This window comes from Somniosus microcephalus, chromosome 8, assembly GCF_052327205.1.
Source record: "Somniosus microcephalus isolate GS21.2 chromosome 8, FLI_Smic_1.0, whole genome shotgun sequence".
Taxonomy (NCBI): domain Eukaryota; kingdom Metazoa; phylum Chordata; class Chondrichthyes; order Squaliformes; family Somniosidae; genus Somniosus; species Somniosus microcephalus.
Genome location: NC_140994.1, coordinates 46,513,128 through 46,537,829, shown reverse-complemented (window position 1 = coordinate 46,537,829; position 24,702 = coordinate 46,513,128). Strand labels below are relative to the sequence as shown.

Sequence of the window (24,702 nt, the reverse complement as noted above, 5' to 3'; positions counted from 1 at the left end):
AGCAAAGAAGTAGAGATGCCTAAACTTAGCCTGGAATGGAAAATTAACCTTTTAGTGTCAAATTACAGGTAGTTTTATACTATCGACATACACCCACTAAGAACTGGGCTGTGACTGCCCACACCCATTACACTCAGCAGAGAAAGAAGACTTTCATCTCTGCAGTCGAAATTAGATTTAAATCCAGATGACTGGACAGTGTGGCAACTGGGCTGGATTTTCCTTAAGCTGTCGGGAAGGAGGCGGGACTACAACTTTCGGGTTTTAGTCCCGCCTCCATTGATGTTCGGCCAATCGACGCGATTTTCCTTTGATTGACCTTGTTGAGCCCACCCAGCGGGCTCAGCAGGCCAATTAAGGGCCACACAGCAACAGGTGACGTCACAGACTGAAATGTCATCTGTCAAGAGTTTTTGACAGATGAAATATCAGTGTTTCACAGCTGTTTGAAGCTGTCAAACACTGACAGTCTGACTTCTAACCTGAGTCCTCCTACGCAGACTCAGTTAGAACTCTCACCGGCACTGAAAGCTGAAGGCTGTCACATTTGACAGATCGCAGCCGTTCAGCTTTCAGTTCCGGCTGAGTGATGGACTCCCGCAGCCGAGAGGAAGAAAGGCTGTGAAGGTAAGTACAGGTAAGTAAAACTTCTTTACACACTTTAGACACACCAAACACACTTACCTTTGCACTCATGCACCCATCACTCACCTGAACACCGACATCGCGACCCCTCCAAGTCCTTCAACCCGACGGCCCGCCTGCTCTAACCTGGCGTGGTTTGGAGCCATCGGGAATCCCACACGACACCCCTCAAAATGGGGATTAGGCTAAAAACTGCCTGTTAACTTCTTGTTAACAGGCAGTTAATTGGTACTAATCCCTTCCCGCCTCGGGAGGGGTACCCGCCTCCCTTGAAACTTACATGGAGGTGGGTTTTGGGCGGGATGGTGTCGGGACTCCCGAATTCGGGATTTTTGCCCCCCACACGCCTGAAAGCCCGCCTCACTGAAAATCTGGCTCATGGCATCACCCTGTTGGCCCTTATGTGTCATTCTCTACTGATCCTATGTTTTCTGTATAGGAATACCAGTAACACATGAAAAAACTGTATACAAGGCAGTCAGGCTTCTCTAACAATCACCAGGGTAGTCAGGTCTCCATGGCAACCACTAAAGATTTATTAAAGAAGTTAAATGTTTTGTTTGGTAACTTTCAGTGATCTTTATTGGTTAATCTGAATTGAAACAATTGTATATGAGTAGAAAAAGTGTGGAGTATTCAAAATCTAAATTAATTTTTTTCAGTCTATGAGCAGTAATGATTTTGAAAGTGTACATAACATAAAAAGATGTGAGTAGATACCAAACATCTGTTTTCTGTGTTTTAATGTTACAGTATTAAGTAAAACTATGGTAACAGTTTGCTCCTGGGCAAGGTCCAATCATTGTAGCACTTTATTGCTGTTACTCTTGATACAAGGTCCATTTTGTTTTACCACTTCCGGAAAAGTTCAGCAGTCACAAGGCAAGCCTACTGCCTAGCTGGACTGCATAAACGGAGGTCGATACTTTTTTTTTTACAACAAATTCTGATAGAAAACATTTAAATTTAAACATTTTTTGTTTGAAAATTATTTTGTACATAACTGAGAAGAATAACTTGAGAAAATGCCATCTCTAAGGAAGAAATTAATGTTTGTGGCAGGATTTTCTGTCAGTATGGGAACTTGTATGTTAATATCTGCAATAATGGCAACAGATTCTTGGGTTGACACGGTAATAAACTGCGAGAATATAACTGGTTCCGTATTTGGAGAAATGAACCTTAAGTACGGGTTGTTTGATGGTTTGCGTCAAAAATCTGGCTGTCCGATCCTCATTGATGACGGGACTATCAAAGGTAATTGTTGCATTTTTTTTTAATACATTACAGTATTGAGATTTACATGAGAATTTAAACATTCAGGTCCTGCGATAGAGAGGATCATAGAATAAAATAGCACAGACGGAGGTAATTTGGCCCATTGTGCCTGGGCTGACTCTTTGAAAGAGCTATCAATTAGTTCCACACCCCTGCTCTTTCTCCATAGCCCTGCAATTTTTTTCTCCTTCAAAGTATTTATCCAGGATGATGGAAGTATATTACAAATCTGTAGTGACGTGATCTGGACCATTTTGGAATATTCAAATTTAATCCACTATGAGCCATTTAACATTTTGATTGATCTGTCCTTTTTAATAAATGGTGGCATGAATATACAGCGGGATAAGATGTATTTTCTGTTCACAGGCATTGACACTTTCTACGTTTTGCCTCTACCATGTGCATTTGCTGAGAGATATTGTGCTGAATTTTCCTCCATTATTATAGTGATGGAAATGGCAGGAAAATGGGGTGGTGAGGCCTGACACTGCCTCGCCGCCTCCACCTCGATTCCCCTCCCGCTGCCAGGACTGCTGCTGGCCTCTCCTTCCCCATAGGTAAATGCCCAGCCTTCAGTTCCATTTCCCTGCTGCCTGCACAGTTACTGGCACTCACCGGGACCCATCTGGTGGAAAGTGGTGATAGGCCCGGTGTAGTGACGCTAACTGTCCCCATGTGTATAAATGAAGGGAAAGGGTGTAGTAGGGGGGTTCCTCTTTCTCTATGCTGGGCCAAATAAACATACCTTTTTAGTCCTTGGTCTCAGCCGATGTCTCTTCAGGGCTCTTCTGCTCCTTTAAATGCCCAGGCATCTCTTCTGGTGTTGCAGCGGGATGGGATTTTGCAACTTGCAAGTGGCAGACTCCAGCCTGGAGATGGGGATCCGCTGGGAGACCACGCTGTACAACGAATTACTCCAATCTAGGAAAATGGCAACCGTCCCGCCCCACCACTATCTCACCATTACAAGGAAAATTCACACTGTATATCAGATTTACACGCGGAAACACAGTGACCACTTTATCTCTATGTGACGGTACAAGTCTTTCTACCCGTATTTTCTCCAACATATGATTGTTTGATAATTAAATTGTCCGTGAGAAATCATCTATGTCATTCCCTTCCTTAAATTTGGAATGGGATTATATTTAATAACTGTTGTGTATGTAACCTGTACCACCTTAAGAGACTACCTTAAGAGATGGACTACTTTCTGTTGGCTACTGTATATTGTAGTACCGGTGGTGACCACACCGGTATATAAACTCTGTGTAGTAATTTGCTAAGCAGTTCAACCCTGGCCTTCGATTAGTAAAGACCTGTTTTAGTTATTCTTGTTGTCTGTGTCCAGTGATTTATATTAAGTATATCTGGAACACTCAGACTCAACAGTGGCGATGAGTCCGGTCTTACCCTGCGGCAGTTTGCATCCAAGGCAGCTTCGTCCCCAGAACGGGCGTCGAGAAGAGGCATCCGCCCTCATCATCCTGCTGAGCACCACATTCGCACGGGAGGCATCGAGAACCCGGGGAAATTACTGACCACGAAGTCCTCCATCAGTGACAGGCAGTGATCATCCTTCTACCACGGTGGTGGGTAAGCCGATCTAGCGACACGGGCAGAAAGTCGGCCGCGTTGTCAGTGGAGAAGGGGAGGGAAACTGGAGGAAAAAGGGCGGAGAACTCAACCGCGGCCGGTGAAAAGGACCAGGCTGCAATCGGGGCCGAGAGGCGCAGCGACAAGGGCAGCGTTAAGGCCACGAGAACCGCGGAGAACTTGACCGCAGCCGGTGTAAAGGGCTGGGCTGCAATCGGGGCTGAGAAGCGCAGCAACGAGGGAAGCGTTGAGGCCACGAGAACCGCGGGGGAGCAAAAGCAGCGTCGGGGGAAAGTACGAACCGCTGGGAGGCGAGAACGGCAACAGCGCGGTCAGAGCCATTGTAGCCAGCGGGGGAAGAAGACAAGCGCGGGAAAAGCCGCCAAGCGCGGGAAGCCGCCATTGTAGTCGGCAGGGGAAGAAGGCAAGCGCGGGAAAAGCCGCCAAGCGCGGGAAGCCACCATCTTGGGAAAATAAAAAAAAAATAAAAAAATAAAAAATTCAAGGATGCCTAAACACGGTAACATCACTGCTTTTGATAGTGATGTTGAAGATTGGACCACATATGTAGAACGCATTGGAGTTTATTGTACAGCAAATGAAGTACCAGATGATAAGAAAGCAATAACATTATTAAACTCAATGGGGGCAAAGACGTACGGGTTATTGAAGCATCTGATAACACCAGATAAACCGACGGATCAGACTTTCGTGAAAATTGTTACGATCCTGCAAGAACATTTAAACCCCACGCCGCTGATGATAGTGGAACGATTTAAATTTTACAGCAGAATGCAGCTGAAAGAGGAAAGCAACGCTGAATTCTTAATTGAACTGCGTAAGCTATCAAAGTACTGTCAGTTTGGTACAGGACTAGCAGATGCTCTGAGAGATAAATTCGTGTGTGGATTATTAAAAGAAGGAACACAAAAGCGTCTGCTAGAAGAAAAGGACCTTATGCTTGAGAAAGCTGTCACCATTGCAGCATCGCACGAGGCCGCAGCAAGAGGCACCGCGGAAATGCAACTAAGGTCATCGGAATTCAGCAACAATCAAATGGCATTGGGTGCAGTAAAGTGTTATCGTTGCGGAAGGACAACGCACGATCAAAACCAGTGCTGGTTCAAAAATCAGGAATGCAGAAAATGTGGCAAGCTCGGTCACATAGCTAAAGTATGCCGGTCAGGTAAGAAGACCAGCAGCAAAAAGTCACCGCAGGAAAAGTGCAAAAAGGTACACAAGGTGACAGAGAACAGTTCAGATGAACAGAAGACGGATTCAGACTCCAGCAGTAAGGAACTGGGTTGTCTAAGAATACATAATGTGGGTAACACAGCAGACCACCAAACTATCTGGGTCACACTTCAGATAGCAGGAGTCCAAGTGAAGATGGAATTGGACACTGGATCGGCATTGACGGTCATGAATAAGCAAGATTACAAAAGGTTATTTCCACACATTCCCTTAAGGGATACGGAGATTGTTTTGAAAACATACACGGGGCAAAGAGTATACCCCATTGGAAAGATAAAGGTAAAGGTGGTCCACAAAGATAAAGAAAGCCGAGGAATGGACTTGTATGTGTTACCTGAGGGAGGTCCACCATTACTGGGACGGGAATGGATCAGGAGAATAAATATGGACTGGCATTCCTTAAAAGCACTAACTGTAGATTCTGGCAAAAAGGAAGATGTCAAACCTAAACGACTGTCCAGAATATTGGACGATGCTAAAGAGGTGTTCCAGCAGGGACTGGGAACACTGAAAGGAATTACGGCAAACATCAAAGTTGAAGAACATGCAAACCCGAAATTTTTCAAAGCCAGACCGGTACCTTATGCGATATGACCTGCTGTGGAAGCTGAGCTGGAAGGACTAGAACGTTCCAGAGTACTGTCAAAGGTGGACTGGAGTGAATGGGCCACGCCCATTGTTCCCGTCATGAAGCGTTCATCGAGTAACAAACCGGGGGAACCGGGGAAGGTTCGCATCTGTGGCGATTTCAAGATCACTGTTAATCCGGTGCTTCACACGGTGCAATATCCGCTTCCACGGATTGAGGATATCTTCGCTTCGTTGGCTGGCGGGAAACACTTCACCAAGATAGACCTGGCGCAGGCGTATTTACAGATGGAAGTTGATGAAGCGTCACGCCAGTATCTCACGATCAACACGCATAAGGGCTTATATCGGTATAATAGACTGGTTTTTGGAGTGGCATCAGCTCCAGCGATTTGGCAAAGGGCCATGGAGCAGGTATTACAGGGAATTCCAGGCACACAATGTTACCTGGACGACATCCTGATTACAGGAAATGATGATGAGGAACACCTTGCAAATTTGGAACAGGTGCTCAACAGATTGAAAGAATATGGACTTCGAGTTAATCACCAGAAATGTGAGTTCTTTCAGAAGCAAATATCGTACTGTGGTCACGTCATTGACCAGGAGGGGCTTCACAAGTCACCTGACAAGATCGAAGCTGTTGTGAAGGCTCCCGCTCCGGAGAATGTATCCCAGTTGAGGTCGTTCCTAGGGTTGATTAACTATTACCATAAGTTTCTGCCAAATTTATCCACGGTGCTACACCCGCTGAACGCTCTTTTGCAGAAGGGAGTGCCATGGAAGTGGAGCGAGGACTGTAATCGGGCCTTTCACAAAGGCAAGGCATTGATCGCCTCTAAGGAAGTGTTGGCTCACTTTAACCCAACGCTGCCTATTCGGTTAGCTTGTGATGCTTCTCCATATGGTACTGGGGCAGTGCTCTCACATAAGTTGCCAAATGGCTTGGAAAGACCAGTCGCATTTGCATCCAGATCATTGACCTCCGCTGAGCGCAACTATGCTCAGATAGATAGGGAGGCTCTCAGCCTTGTGTGGGGAGTAGGAAAATTTAATCATTACCTGCAAGGGCAAAAGTTTACGCTGCTGACAGACCACCAGCCGTTGGTTTCCATTTTTAACCCTAAGAAGGGTGTTTCGGTGATGACAGCGCAGAGGCTCCAGAGATGGTCCCTTTTCCTAGGGGCACATCAATATCAGATCGAATTCAAAGGTACAAAGCAACATGGTAATGCTGATGGGCTGTCGCGCCTGCCACTACCTACAGCGGAAGAGGCACCGACAGTTGACCCTGTTGAGTTATTTCACTCGACCATCATCGAATGTTTACCAGTCACCAATGCAAGTATTGAAAGAGAAACCAGGAACGACCCGACACTGTCTCGGGTCTACGAATTGACAGTGAAAGGATGGCCAGCTCATGGTGAACCACTGTTACCGGCATTTTCAGCCAGACGAGAACAGCTGTCCGTCTGTCAAGGAACATTGATGTATGGAACACGGGTGATTATTCCTCCTAAATTAAGGGAGAGAGTTCTAAAGGAACTGCATGAAGGTCATCTGGGGGGAGTCAAGATGAAAAGCCTTGCTAGGGCTTATGTGTGGTGGCCAGGCATCGACCAACAAATAGAGGATCTGACTAAAAGCTGCTCAGGGTGCCAAAAAGTTCAAAATGCACCTCCAATTGCACTGCTGCATCCATGGGAATGGCCTTCAACCCCATGGCAAGTGTACATATTGACTTCGCAGGTCCATTCATGGACTCCATGTTTTTAATTGCGGTAGACGCACATTCTAAATGGCCAGAAGTGATTAAGATGGCGACCACTACCTCGGAAAAGACGATCACAGTGCTAAGAACGATATTCGCAAGAAATGGATTGCCAGAACAAATATGTTCAGACAACGGACCGCAGTTCGTGTCAGATGAATTCCAGAAATTCATGAAGAAGAATGGGGTGAAACATTATACCTCTGCCCCATATCATCCGGCTACAAATGGGTTGGCCGAGAGATTTGTACAAATGTTCAAAAAGGCGATAAAGGCCATGAGCGAAGACCAGATTCCACTACAACACAAGGTGGACAATTTCCTAATGGCATATCGAAACGCCACTCATGCAGTGACAAATCAAAGCCCTGCCATGATGTTCTATAACAGGAGGTTGCGGTCCAGGTTGGACTTGTTAAAACCAAATGTGCGGAGGGAAGTAGAAAACAAACAGTTCCAGCATATAAATAACAAGACCACTCGGAGTTTCAAAATAGGACAACCAGTGTTAGCCCGGGACTATAAGAATGAGAAATGGCAATCTGGAAAAATTCGTGCCAGACAAGGACCCCTGATGTACACGGTAGATATTGGTGAAAACGTAATACGACGTCATGCTGACCAACTTGTAGAATCGAGAACAAGGGTCGAACCCATGACTACGACAGAGACACCAGTGGAAGAAGTTAGTGAACCTGAAGCATCTACCTCAGACGCCAATGTATCTGATGATGTCCAATCCATAAGAGATCAACTAGATGAGTCACCCCAGCAACGAGAACCGGAGACCCCTGAAAGGCGTTATCCATCTCGGATCAGGAGGCCTCCTCAGAGACTGAATCTTTGAACAGATTTGCATGAAGTTGTATATATGTTATCCATGTTATGTTTAAATTGGGATGTATACTGTTAAGCTAAAAAGGGAGGAATATTTGTGTATGTAACCTGTACCACCTTAAGAGACTACCTTAAGAGATGGACTACTTTCTCTTGGCTACTGTATATTGTAGTACCGGTGGTGACCACACCGGTATATAAACTCTGTAGTAATTTGCTAAGCAGTTCAGCCCTGACCTTCGATTAGTAAAGACCTGTTTTAGTTATTCTTGTTGTCTGTGTCCAGTGATTTATATTAAGCATATCTGGAACACTCAGACTCAACAATAACGTTATATTGTACAGTTATGGGCTGAATCAATTGGACTCCAATCATTGATTTCATAGACCGAGGATGCAACAAATGTGTTACATGTACCTTTTGTTTCTCTTTCCTTATGATCTACTGGGCTAGTCATAAAAAACCACACCTCAACAACTAATTCAGTTGAAATATATTTAAGATTACCTTTTAGTCTGAGTAATTTAAATTCTCTGTTTTATAACTTTGTTTCTGGTTATAAAGAATTAATCACATTTCCAAAATTTGGTCTAGGTTTTAGTTATGCAGCAGATCTCAAAGCAGCAATATATATCACAAAAAGTGTTTCAAAATCCCAGATAGTTTTAATTGGTTTAATTTATATTATTTAAATAAGACTCATTAACAGAAGGCCAAATAAGTCAAACGCACACAATGAGAGTTATCTCAAGATAGCAGGGATGTTGTTTTACAATATTCCAGTAAAGATTATTAGAAGCTAAAAGTTATAAGTTGCACTCCATCAGCACTTTCAGACAAAATGTGATTGTAGAATTTCTTGAAAATTACAGAAAAGAGATGATTGGTTTCATGGGTTTTGTATATCATGAAAAGGAATGCAACATCCTGACTCTATTGTGTGCTTTTTTACTTTCAGTTTTGGAATGTTTTGAAAATGCAGGCAGCGCAAGAGTTATCCACATCTTGGTTATCCTGTTCCTTGTTTTTGGACTGTTGTTTTCACTGCTAAGTGCCGTAGTAGCCTTCTACAACAGCATCAGTAATCCATATGAGAACATCTGTGGGCCTGTCAGTATTTATGCATGTAGCTCCATAAGCTGTAAGTAAGAATGAATGAATTGATATTTGAATGAAAGCTGGAATTTACAGTATTTGAATTATTTTTGTTTGCTACTTAAAATAAACTTAAATACAGCTCCTTTCTTTGATATTTTATTTTGCATGATTAAGTCAGTCAATTATACAGTCTAATATTCTGTCATTTTGTCTTATCTTGAAAATTGTAATGAAATAGTATGATCACCAGGATAGCTTTACATAACTTGCAATAGGGTTTGTTTGTCCTTTTCGAACAATAATTAAAGAGGTATTTTTTTGGAGTAATCAGGTATGCTCAGTTCATAGATCATCTAGGAAAGCTTCACTGAAAACACTTCTGGACAACACTGTTTTAGCTGCCAGAACGTTTCTGTCGCCACAGCACATGTTTTTAACATGAAACAGTTTTTGAAGGGTAAAGAAAGAAAGAACTTTTCACTACCTCAAGATTTATATACCTCAAGAACATAAGAAATAGGAGCAGGAGTAGGCCATGCGGCCCCTCAACCCTGCTCCGTCATTCAATAAGATCATGGCTGATCTTTGACCTCGACTCCACTTTCCTGCACTATCCCCATATCCCTTGATTCCCTTAGTGTCCAAAAATCTATCGATCTCAGCCTTGAATATACTCAGCGATTGAGCATCCACAGCCCTCTGGGGTAGAAAATTCCAAAGATTCACAACCTTCTGAGTGAAGAAATTTCTCCTCATCTCAGTCCTAAATGGCCAATCCCTTATCCTGAGACTATGCCCCCTAGTTCTAGACTCTCCAGCCAGAGGAAACAGCCTTTCAGCATCTACCCTGTCAAGTTCTCTAAGAATCTTATATGTTTCAATGAGATCACCTCTCATTCTTCTAAACTCCAGAGAGTATGGCCTCGATTTTAAATGACCTGTGGAGTCGGGATTGGAGGCGTGCGGGGGGGTTAAAGTCCCGAAATCGGGGGTCCCGACACCATCCCGCCCCCAACCCACCTCCATGTAAGTTTCAAAGGAGGCGGGTACCCGCCCTGCACTGGGACCCGCCTACCCGAGGCAGGAAGGGATTAGTGACAATTAACTGTCTGTTAACAGGTAGTTAACAGGCAGTTTTTAGCCTAATCCCTATTTTAAAGCTTGAAGTGTGGGATTCCCGACGGCTCCAAACCATGCCAAGTTAGAGGAGTTGGGCCGTCGGGTTGAAGTACTTGGCGGGGTCGAGATGTCAGTGTTCAGGTGAGTGATGGGTTTATGAGTGCAAAGGTAAGTGTGTTTGGTGTGTCTAAAGTGTGTAAAGAAGTTTAAATTACCTGTACTTACCTTTTCAGCCTTCCTTCCTCTAGGTTTCAGGAGTCCATCATCTAACCGGCACAGAAAGCAGAACGGTTGTGAACTGTCAAAAGTGACAGCCTGCAGCTTTCTGTGCCGGAGAGGTTTCTAACCGAGTCTGTGTAGAAGGACTCAAGTTAGAAGTAAGACTGTCAGTGTTTGACCGCTTCAAACAGCTGTGAAACACTGATATTTTATCTGTCAAAACGTCTTGACAGATAAAATTTCAGTCTGTGATGTCACCTATTGCCGAGTGGCCCTTAATTGGCCTGCTGAGCCCGCTGGGTGGGCTCAACAAGGTCAATCAAGTTAAAATCGCGTGGATTGGCTGCATCTCGATGGAGGCATGACTACAACCCCAAAAGTTGTAGTCCCGCCTCCTTCCCGACTTCTGAGTGAAAATCACCCCCTATAGGTCCATTCTACTCAATCTCTCATCACAGGACAACCCTCTCATCCCAGGAATCAATCTAGTGAACCTTCGTTGCACTGTTTCTAAGGCAAGTTAATCCTTCCTTAGTTAAGGAGACCAAAATGGTACATAGTCCTCCAGGTATGGTCTCACCAAAGCCCTGTACAATTGCAGCAAGACTTTCTTACTCTTGTACTCCAAACCCCTTGCAATAAAGGCCAACAAAGCATTTGCCTTCCTAATTGCTTGCTGTACCTACATGTTAATTTTTTGTGTTTTGTGAACAAGAACACCCAAATCTCTCTGAACACCAATATTTAATAGTTTCTCACCATTTAAAAAATATTGGCCCGGAATTTGCAGTCAGCAGCGAAGCAAAGGCCCTGAAGTAAGCTGCCCACAAAGATCTTGCGATCTCTGTGGCGAGATGTTTGCCTTTCTCGACGCATAAGGCAGATCAGTGTAGAATAGTGGGGAATCCCTAGTGCGAGCTGCTGTGACATCAACAAGCTGTCTAAGCAGCCAATCACAATGCAGAATTCTCACAGACAGGAAACCAAGAAGTGAAGAAGTTGCCTTTATTCAGACTGTTTAAAAATGTTACAGAGAGCAAAACAAAGATTGGGGCTCTCACATGGGGAAAAGGTAACCCTGAAATAAAGATGAACAAACTTTTAAAATATATATATATATTTTAAAGGTTCTTAAAAGTTGTAATTTTCATCATTATGGAGAAATTTGACATGTCACAAAATTAAAATGAGTTTTTCAGGGCTGGATATTGTCATGGGGCGGGCTGGGGTCATGTCATCTGCTTTTCGTGTTATCCACCCGATTCCAAATTGATGTGGGAGATTGATGCGATTTTCACATAATTGGGCAATTGAGTTCCAGCGTGTGGGAACCCATGGCCCAATTAGTTTTTTCAGTCTGAAACTCGCCTCCGATGACGTCATCATTGCTGCTGCATTTAAGGTCTGCAAGAAACCTTGCTTCTTCTGCAGACTGCCAACCTTTTGGCCTTTGCTGTGAGAGGGACCTGGAGGTAAAATGAGCAGCGGGAGACCTAAGTCTGCTCCCAGATTTGATGACGTCGCCCTGCAAGCATTGGTGGAGGGAGCAAGAGCTAGTAAGGAGGTGCTCTTCCCTTCTTCAGGGAGGAAGAAGCCTCCCCAGCAGATGAAGGCTGTGTGGATCCAGGTGGCCCAAGAGGTCAACTCATTGTCACTCATCCGCAGAATTTGGCTTCAGTGCAGGAAGAGGTTTCATGACCTTCTGCACACTGGAAAAGTGAGTATGACTTTGCCATCACCCTCAATCTGATCCCCATTGCATCTCCTCACCAGCACTCAGCTTTAGCAACCTCTTCCTCCACATCCCACTTGACACTGACATCCCTGCACCCTTACCCATTCCCTCTCTCTCTATGGTCACATTTGCCTAACTATTCGACTATGCAGCCCTCACACTCCCTATCACAGTGATGCTAAGAAAACAACTTACAAAACACAGGGAGGGCCCTTGGTCTTGCCAACTCACTCCATCTTTGTCTCCTTCTAAGCATCTATGCTATGGATTCTCTACACTCACTCCTTCATTCTCACTCAAACTCCACTTGTCTCCCTCATTGCAGGAAAAGAGAGCTCACAATAAGAGGGAAAGAGTGAGGACAGGAGGAGGGCCACCTTCAGTAGCCCACCTCACCCCTTGGGAGGAGGCAGTCCTGGAGATCGTGGGACTCAAGGACGATGCGCAAGTGGGGGACGGACAGATGGGTGCATCAGAGAAAGCTGGTGACAGAATAGTTTTTCATCTCTCTCATTGACATTGCATGAGTCACTGATAATAATTCTGAAGCTCTAACAGATGGACTTATGATCATCTGCAATATGCAATGTGCATGTAACCTTGGCCTCACATCTCTGACTCTTTCCTTTACTCCCCCACAGGACCATCGCAAGCACCTGTCCCCACTATCCAGGAAGAACATACTGAGCCTCCAGACTCCTCAGAGGAAGCTGCAACCTCTGAGGGCGCAGCATCAGCAGAATTCAGCCAACCCAGCACCAGCGCAGACACTCACACCTCGGTGGGGCCATCGCGAGATAGAGTACTGTTGTCACCTGGTGTATCACAGCTCACAAGTGAGCATCAGCAGATTATGGAGACAGAGCAGTGGAGAGTCCTTGTCGGAGGGTGCAGGACTCTCCCAGCTCAGCTCAGCTGCATGTCGACCCTCTGCCTCTGGGTCCATCCAGAAGAACAGCGGTGTTGGAACTCCAGGAACAGGTGCAGGAGTCTCTGACAGGTTTTGTCTCCAGGGCCGCTGCGAGTGTGGAGCGAATGGAGGAGTCCATCATGAACATGAGCAGAGCCTTTGTGGAGTCATTGGCGCATGAATGCAGCACCACGGAAAGGATGGCAACCTCCGTGGAATGGATGGCTACAGTAGATGAGAGGATGGCTACGGCCATGGAGGAGCTAAGTCGCCAGAGTGTAGAAAACATGGTGAGTGTTCAGAATAAACTGACATCTCTGGAGGAGCGATGGTCAGCTACTGAACAGAGAAACCAGACCTTCATGGAAGTCCTTCTGAGTAGGACTACCAGTGCAGATACAGGTCCCCAATGGCCCCCCTGATGTGCAGCAAGGTGCTCTCAAGCCACTTGCAAGCGCTGAGGTGGATTTGACTCATGAGAGGGATGTTGGTGGCAGAGAACAAGGAAGTGGGGGCTCCTCTCCAAGCGCTCACTCTTCCATGCCACTGCCAAGTCCTCAGTCAGAGCCCCACCAGAGTCCCCACCCAACTGAGATTGGCGTCTCAACCCCTGCACAGCCGCAGGAGCAGCAGACTGTTGCCAAGCCCTCACAGGTTCGCAACCCCAGAGGACGCCCACCAAAGGTGTCGAGACAGGAGCAGCAAGAAAGTGAGCAAGGGGCCTCCACATCTGCTGAAGCCACAGGGGAAGCGCCATGTAGGAGCACGCGTAAGAGAAAGATACTGCACAAATAGTCACAAGGGCACTCACTTGGGTGAAATGTTGTGTTTATTTTTAAAATGCCATCAGTTGGTTATTGTCATTAAAAATTCTGATGGCAACTGTTGCAGTTGTGGCGTGTGTCATTTTGCAAATGGGACTTCCACATTGAGGGCTTAGGATTACTTGCAATTGTCAGTATGGTGGTCGGAGTGCTAGGAATCCGCTGGTTTTTGGCCATTGCCAATGCTCTGGTAAGAAGTTGCGAGGCAAAAGTGCTTGATTGTGCAGGTTAAGCAAATCTGGCCAAAATAAGTGCGTTCCTTGCATCCCGAGCAGCAATGTTCTCGCGTACTGCTGCCGCTGGTTGATCGGCCTCTGCAAGATGTTTGTTTTTGCTCTCCTCCTCCTCCTCCTCCTCATCTGAGGAGGATACGTGAGGAGCACTTGGTCTTCAGGAATCTGCAAGTCACAACGCTGTGCCATGTTGTGAAGTGCACAGCAAACCACGACAATTCTGGAGACCCTGGCTGCTGAGTACTGCAGGGCTCCACCTGATCTATCCAGGCATCTGAAGCGCATCTTCAGCGTGCCGATGGTTTGCTCGATTATGGATCTGGTTGAAACGTGGCTATAGTTGTAGCTCTCCTCAGCTTCATTGGATGGACTCCTCAACGGCGTCATTAGTCACGTCTTCAGGGGATAGCCCTTGTCTCCAAGTAGCCATCCGTTAAGCTGGTCTGGCGGACTGAAGAGCGGAGGCACACTAGACTGGCGCAGTATGAAGGAGTCATGGCAACTGCCAGGGTACTTGGCACAAACATGCAAAATTTCCTTCTTGTGGTCACACACCAGCTGCACGTTGAGGGAGTGGAAGCCCTTGCGGTTGACAAAAATACATGGATTACGATGGGGTACATTAAGGCCACAGGTGTGCAGTCAACGACGCCCTGCTCCCTTGGAAAGCCTGCCAGATTAGCTAATCCAACCGCACGCGCCGTGACACTTGCTTGATCCTTGGAGAAATGGATGTGATTGTGCGCGATGGCAAAGAGAGCATCGGTTACCTGCGTGATGCAAGTGTGTGCAGCCGCCTGGGAGATGCTGCTGTCTGCTGCTGATCCCTGGAATGAGCCTGAACCAAAAAAGTTGAGTGCGGTGGTGACTTTGACGGCCGCTGGTAAGGGGTGTCCACCTGCTCCTCTGGGCTCCAGGTCTTGTTGCATCATTGCGCAGATGTCACCTACTACCTCTCGCGAAAGTCGGAGCCGCCTTTGGCACTGCTGCTCACTCATGTTGAGGAAGCTGATCCTCTGTCTGTAGACCCTGTTTGGGGGGTATCTCCTGCGCCGACGGGCTTCCATGGGCTGGCGCCTTCTGGCCTGTGCAGCTTCAGGTGGGTGAGCAGCAGTTTGGCGCTCCTGTTGTTGCCGCTGCTGTTGGTGCTGCTGTTGTTCATGGTTCTGCTGCTGCCGCGGCTGGTCTTCGTCCGAAGCTGATGTCCAGGAGCAAAGGAAATAAATTGTTCCCATGCTTCTGGTAGATACCTCAGTTAACGAAGCGCTCAGTCAAGGTGGTGAGAGGGGTTTCCCAGGAGGTCACACTGGAGATGGGTGTCAGGCTCCAAATTTCCACAGCTATGGTTATGCCTGCTAAAAGTTCCCCCAGACCTGAGACAACAAATTGCTGCCACCTGCAAATGATGACTGATCAAATCTCTTGTTTAATGGTGGAGCTGCAGCTGATAGTCAGCAATCCAATTGTGCTCCCGCCAGGTTTCATCGTCGTGTTTCAGAGGAGACGTGAATCACGTGGGAAACGTGTTAAAATCGGAAAGGCCTCTCAAAATAGGATTATAGAGGCAATTTAGTGGTTGTTAAGGGCCTTAAGGGCCTATCCCGCCTCTTGGAGGCGGGACGGAGATGGGATCAGAAACCACGCATTTGGGAAAATTGCTTGGAGGCGGGATGGAGGTGGGGTCGGGGTTGGGCCCGCCCGCCACTTTTTGCAATTTTAATACCCCACACGCCTCCATTCCCGCCTCCTCGGGCCTGGCAAAATCCAGCCCTCAATGTTTGTTTAGCAGTCAATACGCTGTTAAAACTCTGTTAATCCAACAAGGCCTAACTTTTAATGGGGCATTTAACAGGACTATTACCACGGAAAAGCTGAAGTTTTCATCAGTTCCACTGATTTCCCTGATGGCCAGTGTCAAAGTAGTGAATGACTGACCACAACTTCAGGGTTTCCACATTAGGATGCGCATGTGCTACATCCGGAAGTTGCGGTTAGTTTCAAAGGGGAAAAAACAGCGAACTCACTGCAAATTCCAGGGCATTCTGTTTTTCTCCTTCAAAAGACAGCACATTGGCCCAGAAATTCGGGTCCCATCGCGTGAATACACACTGGGTACTCACGCGTAGGCCCAACGAAAGTGCCGGTTTCGTGCATGCACTGCGCATGTGCGGGAAACCGGCACTTCCGTTCCCCGAAAGAAGGGGTTGAGAGGTGGAATGCGCATCGAACTTACGTTTTTTTCCCAAGTTTTTCCGGGAGGGTAAGTCCCCAGCAGTTACAAGGCCTGCTTTTAACAAGGTAAGTGGTGAATAAATTAAAATTAAAACATTTTTTCCACAGGTTTATTATTTTTAAATACTTTAAAGAAGGGTAAGTTTATTTTTAGCCCCGTTAGAAAATGTAATTAATTTTTTCAAAAATTTAAATTATTGTTTAAAATAGTTATTTCATGTAATTTATAGTTATTTTAAAAATGTGATTTAAAAAAAAAAATTATTTGAAGTTTTAGTGATGTTTTGGGGCTTATAGTATTTATAGGTTTGACAGCTCTTCCTGTCAAACTTATGAATGAAGCATTCCCTGCTACCATTGGCTCTCCATGGCCCACGTGATCCTAGGTGACGCATCAAACTAACTGGGATACGCAAGCACTGCGTGCCGGCAGTTGGAAGAGGCCCAGGATCGGAATCCCATGCGGGCCCACAGCTCAACGGCTGGCGCGCTAGGTAAGTGCAGGTCGGAGGCTTGTACCCGCGGGAAGCCCCCGACCCGAATTTCTTGGCCATTATCTAACAATCTTTCAGATATTGATGCTGTACTGTGTAATTGAGAAAAACCTGGCAGATCAGTTTTTGAGGTCAATAAATAAAGTCCTTCAATACAATCCCTTAATCTGAATTGAGTAGTTCAGTAGAAATGTAAGCTTATTATTGCTATTTGATGTAATTTTGAAAGAAGACTTCTTTTCCCCCTTAAACCTCATTTTAAAACTTCCTTTCATTAAATCCCTATGTACTTTGCACCATTCCTAAGGCAAGCAAACAATGATCAAGCAACTTATTCCTAGCACTCTACCAATAATGTTCCAGTAGGTGTGTGACAGTAATACTTGTTCTCTAATTTTCCACCTCTCTCTGTGGAGAAGTGGTTAGACTCTGCATCTCCCTTTGATGAAACTGCTGAAATTAGGAGTGTGTCCTTTGTTTACTACCGACCATAGCCTGCCCTTTCGGTCAAGGGTGGGCCAGATTTTCCAATCATTGAGTATGACTGGTTGGAACATCTTAAGAAATCTAACAAATGGAAGAGAAAAAATACATGAAAATGGAGCAATCTGTTTTTTAAAAGGTCACTTCCTTTCAAAGTTTGCTGGGATCAAATTAAATCTATGATTTTTATTATAAATATTGTTAATAGGTGTGTTATTACTCTGAAAATGTACAAAAGATTAAGCAACTTCTAACCTTAGTATTGTTAATTATTTAAATATAAAATACTAAGAGAAAACTTCTTTCTTTTAGGTGTTTCAATGTTTCTGGCGATGGTTCTGTTTGCAGTGAATACAACAGTGAACAATTTATCCACAGTATTGGTGAGAAATTCAGTTAAAGAGAGCCTGGTTACATTCAGCCATAAGACTAATAGTTATGAGTATTCATTTTGGCTTATCTTGCTGTCTCTGGCTCTTAATATCACCACGATTGGAATTGTCTATGCTTATCAACATGCAAATTTCACCAGAGAAAGAGAACAGAAAAGACCAACTGAAAATACACCCAAAGATGTTTTGATGTATTAGTTCTAGATTATACACAAGCATTTATTGATTGGTGTGAAGGGGAGAAATGCAAAACTAATATGATAGAGATTATAGGAGTTTCAGGTAATCTGGTACAATACATACTGACTATGTGACTATCATAAGGTAAATTTGCAGAGATAATGTCAAAATTATTAATCCTTCAGTTCAACATCTTGTGTGTCAGCACAGTGTGTGTTACTGTCTGCCACCCACTGCTGACAAAAAAGACCCAAAATGGAATGAAACATTCTGTAAAAAATCACCGATTATATTAAGAAAAAAACTATTACTTGGGAGTAATTTACAGGCTTTTGAAGTTGAGGCAATAATTATAAACTGCTCAGACCTTAATATCAAGATTTGTGGAGGCTGCTTTTCCATTCCCACCAGAATGGGTCTGAATTAGCATGTATTTATGGGTTCAAGTCATTAGTACAGCTCCATCATATTCCTGGTAGAGGAAGGCCCTTGGAATGGATTTGCGCACAGAATTGGGGGGAAAACATTCTGATCACTCCTGCATCATTTACATATGAATGCCCATTTGAGGCTGAAGCACCCTGTCCATGCTCTGGGATACCCTGGGAGTGCAAGTGAAGCGCAATGGGTTGACGACCTGACATAACAGATTTTTTCCCCCCTTTCTTCTGCTTTGTGCCTGGGCTGATCGCGCGGCACTCCCGCACCCCGTTGCTTCAGCAGATGCCAAAAATAAATGCAGAGCTCGCAGCGTGGAGCCCTTCCCTTTAATTGAAGGAAGAGCCCCTGCAACGCGGCAGCGCCACGCGTGGCCACAAGTGACGCTGCTGAGCACATCGCCCCGGATCGGGACCTTCCCCGCCTCTTGCGCTCCAACAGGCAAGTGGAATGCTTGATTTAGCGCTCCGCTTCCCTCTTGGAGCAAAAAGAGGGAATTTAACATACTGTCTTTTAAATTATGACCAATAATTTATTATGGTGGAATTTTTCAAAACAGTTCTGTGCTTTTTAAGATATATATATATATATATACTCAATGGGCTGCAGTTGTGCTATTTACGTCTACACTAACATTAACATTGGGCCAGAAATTCGGGTCCCCGCGGGTGAGTACGCGCTGGGTACTCACGCGTAGGCCCAACGAAAGTGCTGGTTTCGTGCATGCACTGCGCATGTGCGGGAAACCGGAGCTTCCGTTCCCTTAAAGGAAGGGGTTCACAGGTCAAACGCGTGCGCCGGAGAGGCAGCGCATACGTCTGGAACTTCTGTTTTTTTTGCAGCTTTCTCCGCAAGGCCTGCTTTTAACAAGGTAAGTGCTGAATTAAGTTAAATGAAAACATTTTTTCCACAGGTTTATTATTTTTAAATACTTTAAAGAAAGGTAAGTTTATTTTTAGCCCCGTTAGAAACTGCAATTAATTTTTTCAAAAATTTAAATTATTGTTTAAAATAGTTATTTTATGTAATTTATAGTTATTTTAGAAATGTGATGTTTTAAAAAAAAAATTATTTGAAATTTTAGTGATGTTTTGGGGCTGAATTGTATTCATAGATTTGACAGCTCTTCCTGTCAAATCTATGAATACAGATTCCCTGCTACCATTGGCTCTCCATGGCCCACGTGATCCCAGGGGACGCTTCGCACTAACTGTGCCCCTGGGATACGCAAGCACTGCGCGCCGGCAGTTGGAGGAGGCCCAGGATCGGAATCCCACGTGTCCCACAGCACAACGGCCGGCACGCTAGGTGAGTGCAGGTCGGAGGCTTGCACCTGTGGGAAGTCTCTGACCTGAATTTCTGGGCCATTAACTCTAACACCGATTCCAAGTGCTTTGGTGGAAAAATATTCACAAATGCTCAGTCCAGGGTCAAAAGAGTAAAGTTAGTATGAATCACTTCATTTAAACTAATTTATAGAAATGCTGAATTTTGACTGTTTCAAAGGATAATCTTTAAAAAGAACTATACATTTAATAGGCTAGTTCCTCCCTGGACAGTGACTTGAAATAAATTTCTGTAAACCCAATTATAAATCCCTGCCCCTTGAGATCAGGGCTGTAAAAGTGATAGTTTGTTCACCTCAGTTTCCAGCAGTTCTGGTGTCAGCTGTGGCTCAGTTGGTAGCACTCTTGCCTCCGAGTCAGAAGGCTGTGTGTTCAAGTCTCGTGCCTGCGACTTGGGCACAAAAATCCAGGCTGACATTTCAGTGCAGTACTGAGGGAGTACTCCACTGTCAGAGTGCTGTCTTTCAGATGAGGTGTTAAACCGAGGCCCTGTCTGATCTTTTGGTGGATATAAAAGATCCCATAACACTATTTTGAAGAAGAGCGGAGGAGTTATCCGCGGTGTCCTGGACATCGCTAAAACAGATTATCTGGTCATTATCACATTGCAGTTTGTCGGAGCTTACTGTGCACAAATTGGCTGCCACGTTTCCTACATTACAGCAGTGGCTACACTTCAAAAGTACATCATTGGCTATAAAGTGCTTTGGGACGTCCTGAAGTTGTGAAAGCCGCTATATAAATGCTATTTTTAAAATTCTTTTTTGCCTCTTCAAGATGGCTGTATTGATAAGGAATGGCAGAGACTGATACATAATTAAACTATTTCTATATATTAATATTGTTCTCATCATTTCTTCTCCTGAGTGCATTCATTTCTTGCTGAGATATGGTTTCAATACGTGTCAGTCTCTCTCCGGTTCCTCACTCAAGTGGCCATTAATGATGCAGGCTCCCAGGGTGTCAGCAAGCTATGCAGGAGGCATCACAGTTAAGATCAATTCTGTCTTAATCCAAAATGCAGACAGCTGCACTTTCACCAGGAGTGGGATCCTGGCTCATTTGCTCCCTTTAACCCATTGGTGCTGAGCATCCTTCTGCCTTAACTGAGATCAGCTAATTCAACATAGCTAGGGCTTTGAACCTGGGTCTTTCCTAGTCTGAATGGCTTAGTTACTGGCAAGATAAACTGATATTGCTCTATAAGGGAGCAATGATTTTGTTGCCATTGTTAGTAATATAATGTGGCATTAATAGTGTTGGCCTAAGAGTTTCCCTAACGCAGCAGCCTCCCTACAGGCACACCATAATTTTACACCAGGGTAAAATCATAGATCATAGAATCATACAGCACAGGAGGTGGCCATTTTGCCCATCATGCCAAATTTGCCGGTTCTTTGAAAGAGCTATCCAATGAGTCCCAATCCCCTGCTCTTTCCCCATAGCCCTGCAAGTGTTTCCTTTTCAAGTATATATCAAATTCTTTTTTGAAAGTTATTATTGAATGCTTCATGCTTTGTAAACTGCTAGATGCTGGGGGAATGCTAAGAAAATCTAGCCCGAAATGTAATGTATGAAGTTGTTCCTAAATATCTAGTGTGACTGTATTGTGTTAAAAATTCACTTCTATTCAGAACTGTGTATGTAAATCAGTTACCAATTTGACATTTAGTAAGAGATTGATGCACTTGTATTTCTGTTTGATGAATTACGTATTATACTAATGTGTACCTTTATGTGAAGAATCTTTGGTTGTGTAAAGCACAGAAATGCTGAGATGTCCCCAACCATGCACTTTCAAATGGCTAAAAGCTTAAATGTAAAATAAATTTATGAAATAAAAATTACAGATTTTTAAATATCTAGCGTCCCATTTGACCTTCTGAGGCATGTTTTTACTTATAAAAAAGCATTTGGCTACAAACTGTTAATACCTATGAATACTGAATGTATATCCAACTACTGCTCAAGTACAGTTTGTTTTATTGTTCCAATATTATCATTTACTTACAGAGTGGTCTAGGTGTAACCTTAAATGCCAACTAAGAATTTGAAGTCGGTTCTAAATATATTTCTTTAAAGTGTAAGGCTTTAATTTAATTGAAATATTGCACTTGGTGACCGCAGTTTATGAAGCAAAATATGTCCGCACCTGAACTCTGATCAAAGTATGCCTATCAGCATCTGCAAAAATAAAAGATGGGCTATTGGTTATGTCAAAACTGGATTTGCAGTTTATTTTCCAATCCCTGCTCAAAGGGATTCAGCAACCCAAAGGAAAATATAAACTTCAACACTTTATCCACATCAAATTTATGAACTCATGTTAGTGACGATTTAGTAAAAACTGCCTCCCAGAGAGAGCAAAGCACTGATGAGATACTGGCACTAAAGTTGTAAAAGTTAGTTTTCCAGGTTTATGTAAGCTTTCCAATGACGCATGCACATAAATTCTGCTGGCGTGACTCATTGTGCATTAACCTTTCATCTTTCAAGTACTTTGTACAGATGTCAGCTCTTAATATCATCAAGGCAATACTGTAATGATAACACAGGTTCACTCACTGTAATGCAGGAATATATTTCCAGTATTCAGTACTTGAAAATCTTAAGTCTTCCAGGCATATGGGAATTCACATTTCAACATATTTGGGGAAGATTTTCTGATTTCTACCATGTATGTAAGCACCTTTGGACCATTGTTTCTATGTTAAAGAAACTATAGAATTGCAAGTTGATTTTGTTGTTGTTTAAGTGGGAATCTAGAGCTTTGGGGTTGACCTTAATTTAATATTCACATTGATCTTCTGGCTTGGACATCAAACAATTACTATATGCATTGATTTGAATGTGTGTAAAACACCCTGCAGGGTGTGATGGTGACTATGGAGGAGTCAGCTGCTCACAACCATGACTGCTTATTGGTACCGTAATCCACCACAGAACATGTGGCAACTTCAGTGACAGAGGTCCTTCATGCTGTGGAGGTATCTTTCGTGTATTCTCACACTGTCGCTATGGCAGCCTTAGACTTTAAAGTAAATAGAAACATAGAAGATAGGAGCAGGAGTAGGCCATTCGGCCCTTCGAGCCTGCTCCGCCATTCAATGAGATCATGGCTGATCATCCAAATTCAGTACCCTGTCTCTGCCTTCTCCCCGTATCCCTTGATCCCTTTAGCCTTAAGAAATATATCCAACTCTTTCTTGAATATACTTAATGAACTGGCCTCCACCGCCCTCTGTGGCAGAGAATTCCACAGGTTCACCACTCTCTGAGTGAAGAAATTTCTCCTCATTTTAGTCCTAAATGGCTTACCCCTTATCCTTAGACTATGACCCCTGGTTCTGGACTCCCCGGCCATCAGAAACATCCTTCCTGCATCTAGTCTGTCCAGGCCTGACAGAATTTTATAGGTTTCGATGAGATCCCCTCTCAATCTTCTAAACTCCAGTGAGTATAAGCCCAATCAACACAATCTCTCCTCATACGTCATTCCTGCCATCCCAGGTATCAGCCTGGTGAATCTTCGCTGCACTCCTTCCATGGCGAGAAATCCTTCCTCAGGTAAGGCGACCAAAACTGCACACAATACTCAAGGTGCGGTCTCACCAAGGCCCTGTACAACTGTAGCAAGACATCCTTGTTCCTGTACTCGAACCCTCTTGCTACGAAGGCCAACATACCATTTGCCTTCTAAACCGCCTGCTGCACCTGCATGCTTACCTTCAGCGACTGGTGCACAAGAACACCCAGGTCTCTTTGCACTTCCCCTTCTCCCAATCTATTGCCATTCAAATAATAATCTGCCTTCCTGTTTTTGCCACCAAAGTGGATAACCTCACATTTATCCACATTATAGTGCATTTTCCATGTTTCTGCCCAACCTGTCCAAATCGTACTGGAGTTTCACGACATCCTCCTCACAGCATACCCTCCCACCCAGCTTTGTGTCGTCTGCAAATTTGGAGATATTACATCCAATTCCCTCGTCCAGATCATTAATATATATTGTGAACAGCTGGGGTCCTAGGACCGATCCTTGTGGTACCCCACTAGTCACTGCCTGCCACTCGGAAAATGACCCGTTTGTTCCAACTCTTTGCATTCTGTCCGCCAACCAGTTCTCTATCCAAGTCAATACCTTGCCCCCAATCCCATGTGCCTTAATTTTGCACGCTAATCTCTTATGTGGGACCTTATTGAAAGCCTTCTGAAAGTCCAAATACACCACATCCACTGGTTCTCCCTTATCTATTTTACCAGTTACATCCTCAAAAAATTCCAGTAGATTAGTCAAGCATGATTTACCTTTTGTAAATCCATGTTGACTTTGTCCGATCCTGTCATTGCTTTCCAAGTGCTCTGCTATTACATATTTTATAATGGACTCTAGCATTTTCCCCACTACCGATGTCAGGCATACCAGTCTATAATTCCCCGCTTTTTCTCTACCACCTTTTTTGAATAGTGGGGTAACATTAGCTACCCTCCAATCCATGGGTACTGTTCCAGAGTCTATAGAGTTCTGAAAGATGACCAGCAATGCATCTACTATTTCTAGGGCCACTTCCTTAAGTACCCTGGGATGTAGATTATCAGGCCCTGGGGATTTATCGGCCTTCAGTCCTATCAATTTTCCTAACACCATTTCCCTACAAATACTGATTTCTTTCAGTTCCACCCTTTCATCAGACCCTATATTCCCCGGCATCTCTGGGAGGTTATTTGTGTCCTCCTTTGTGAAGGCAGAACCAAAATATGTATTTAGTTGGTCCACCATTTCTTTGTTCCCCATTATAAATTCCCCTGATTCTGACTGCAAGGGACCTACGCTTGACTTCACCAATCTTTTTCTCTTCACATATCTATAAAAGCTTTTACAGTCAGTTTTTATGTTCCTTGCAAGCTTACTCTCATATTCTATTTTCCCTTTCTTAATTAATCCCTTTGTCCTCCTTTGTTGAATCCTAAACTGTTCCCAATCCTCAGGATTATTGCTTTTTCTGGCCAATTTATATGCCCT

The 24,702-nt window shown here is 44.3% G+C and overlaps 1 protein-coding gene across 1 annotated transcript; it reads left to right on the top strand.

Annotated features, from left to right (window-relative positions):
• The first annotated feature begins 1,527 nt into the window (after positions 1-1,527).
• clrn3 (clarin 3) lies at positions 1,528-21,535 on the top strand. The gene is made up of 3 exons (XM_085994683.1): positions 1,528-1,902; positions 8,932-9,114; positions 17,633-21,535. The coding sequence occupies exons 1-3, from the start codon at positions 1,671-1,673 to the stop codon at positions 17,908-17,910; spliced, it is 693 nt and encodes a 230-aa protein (XP_085850809.1). The 5' UTR covers positions 1,528-1,670; the 3' UTR covers positions 17,911-21,535.
• The last annotated feature ends 3,167 nt before the right edge of the window (positions 21,536-24,702 follow it).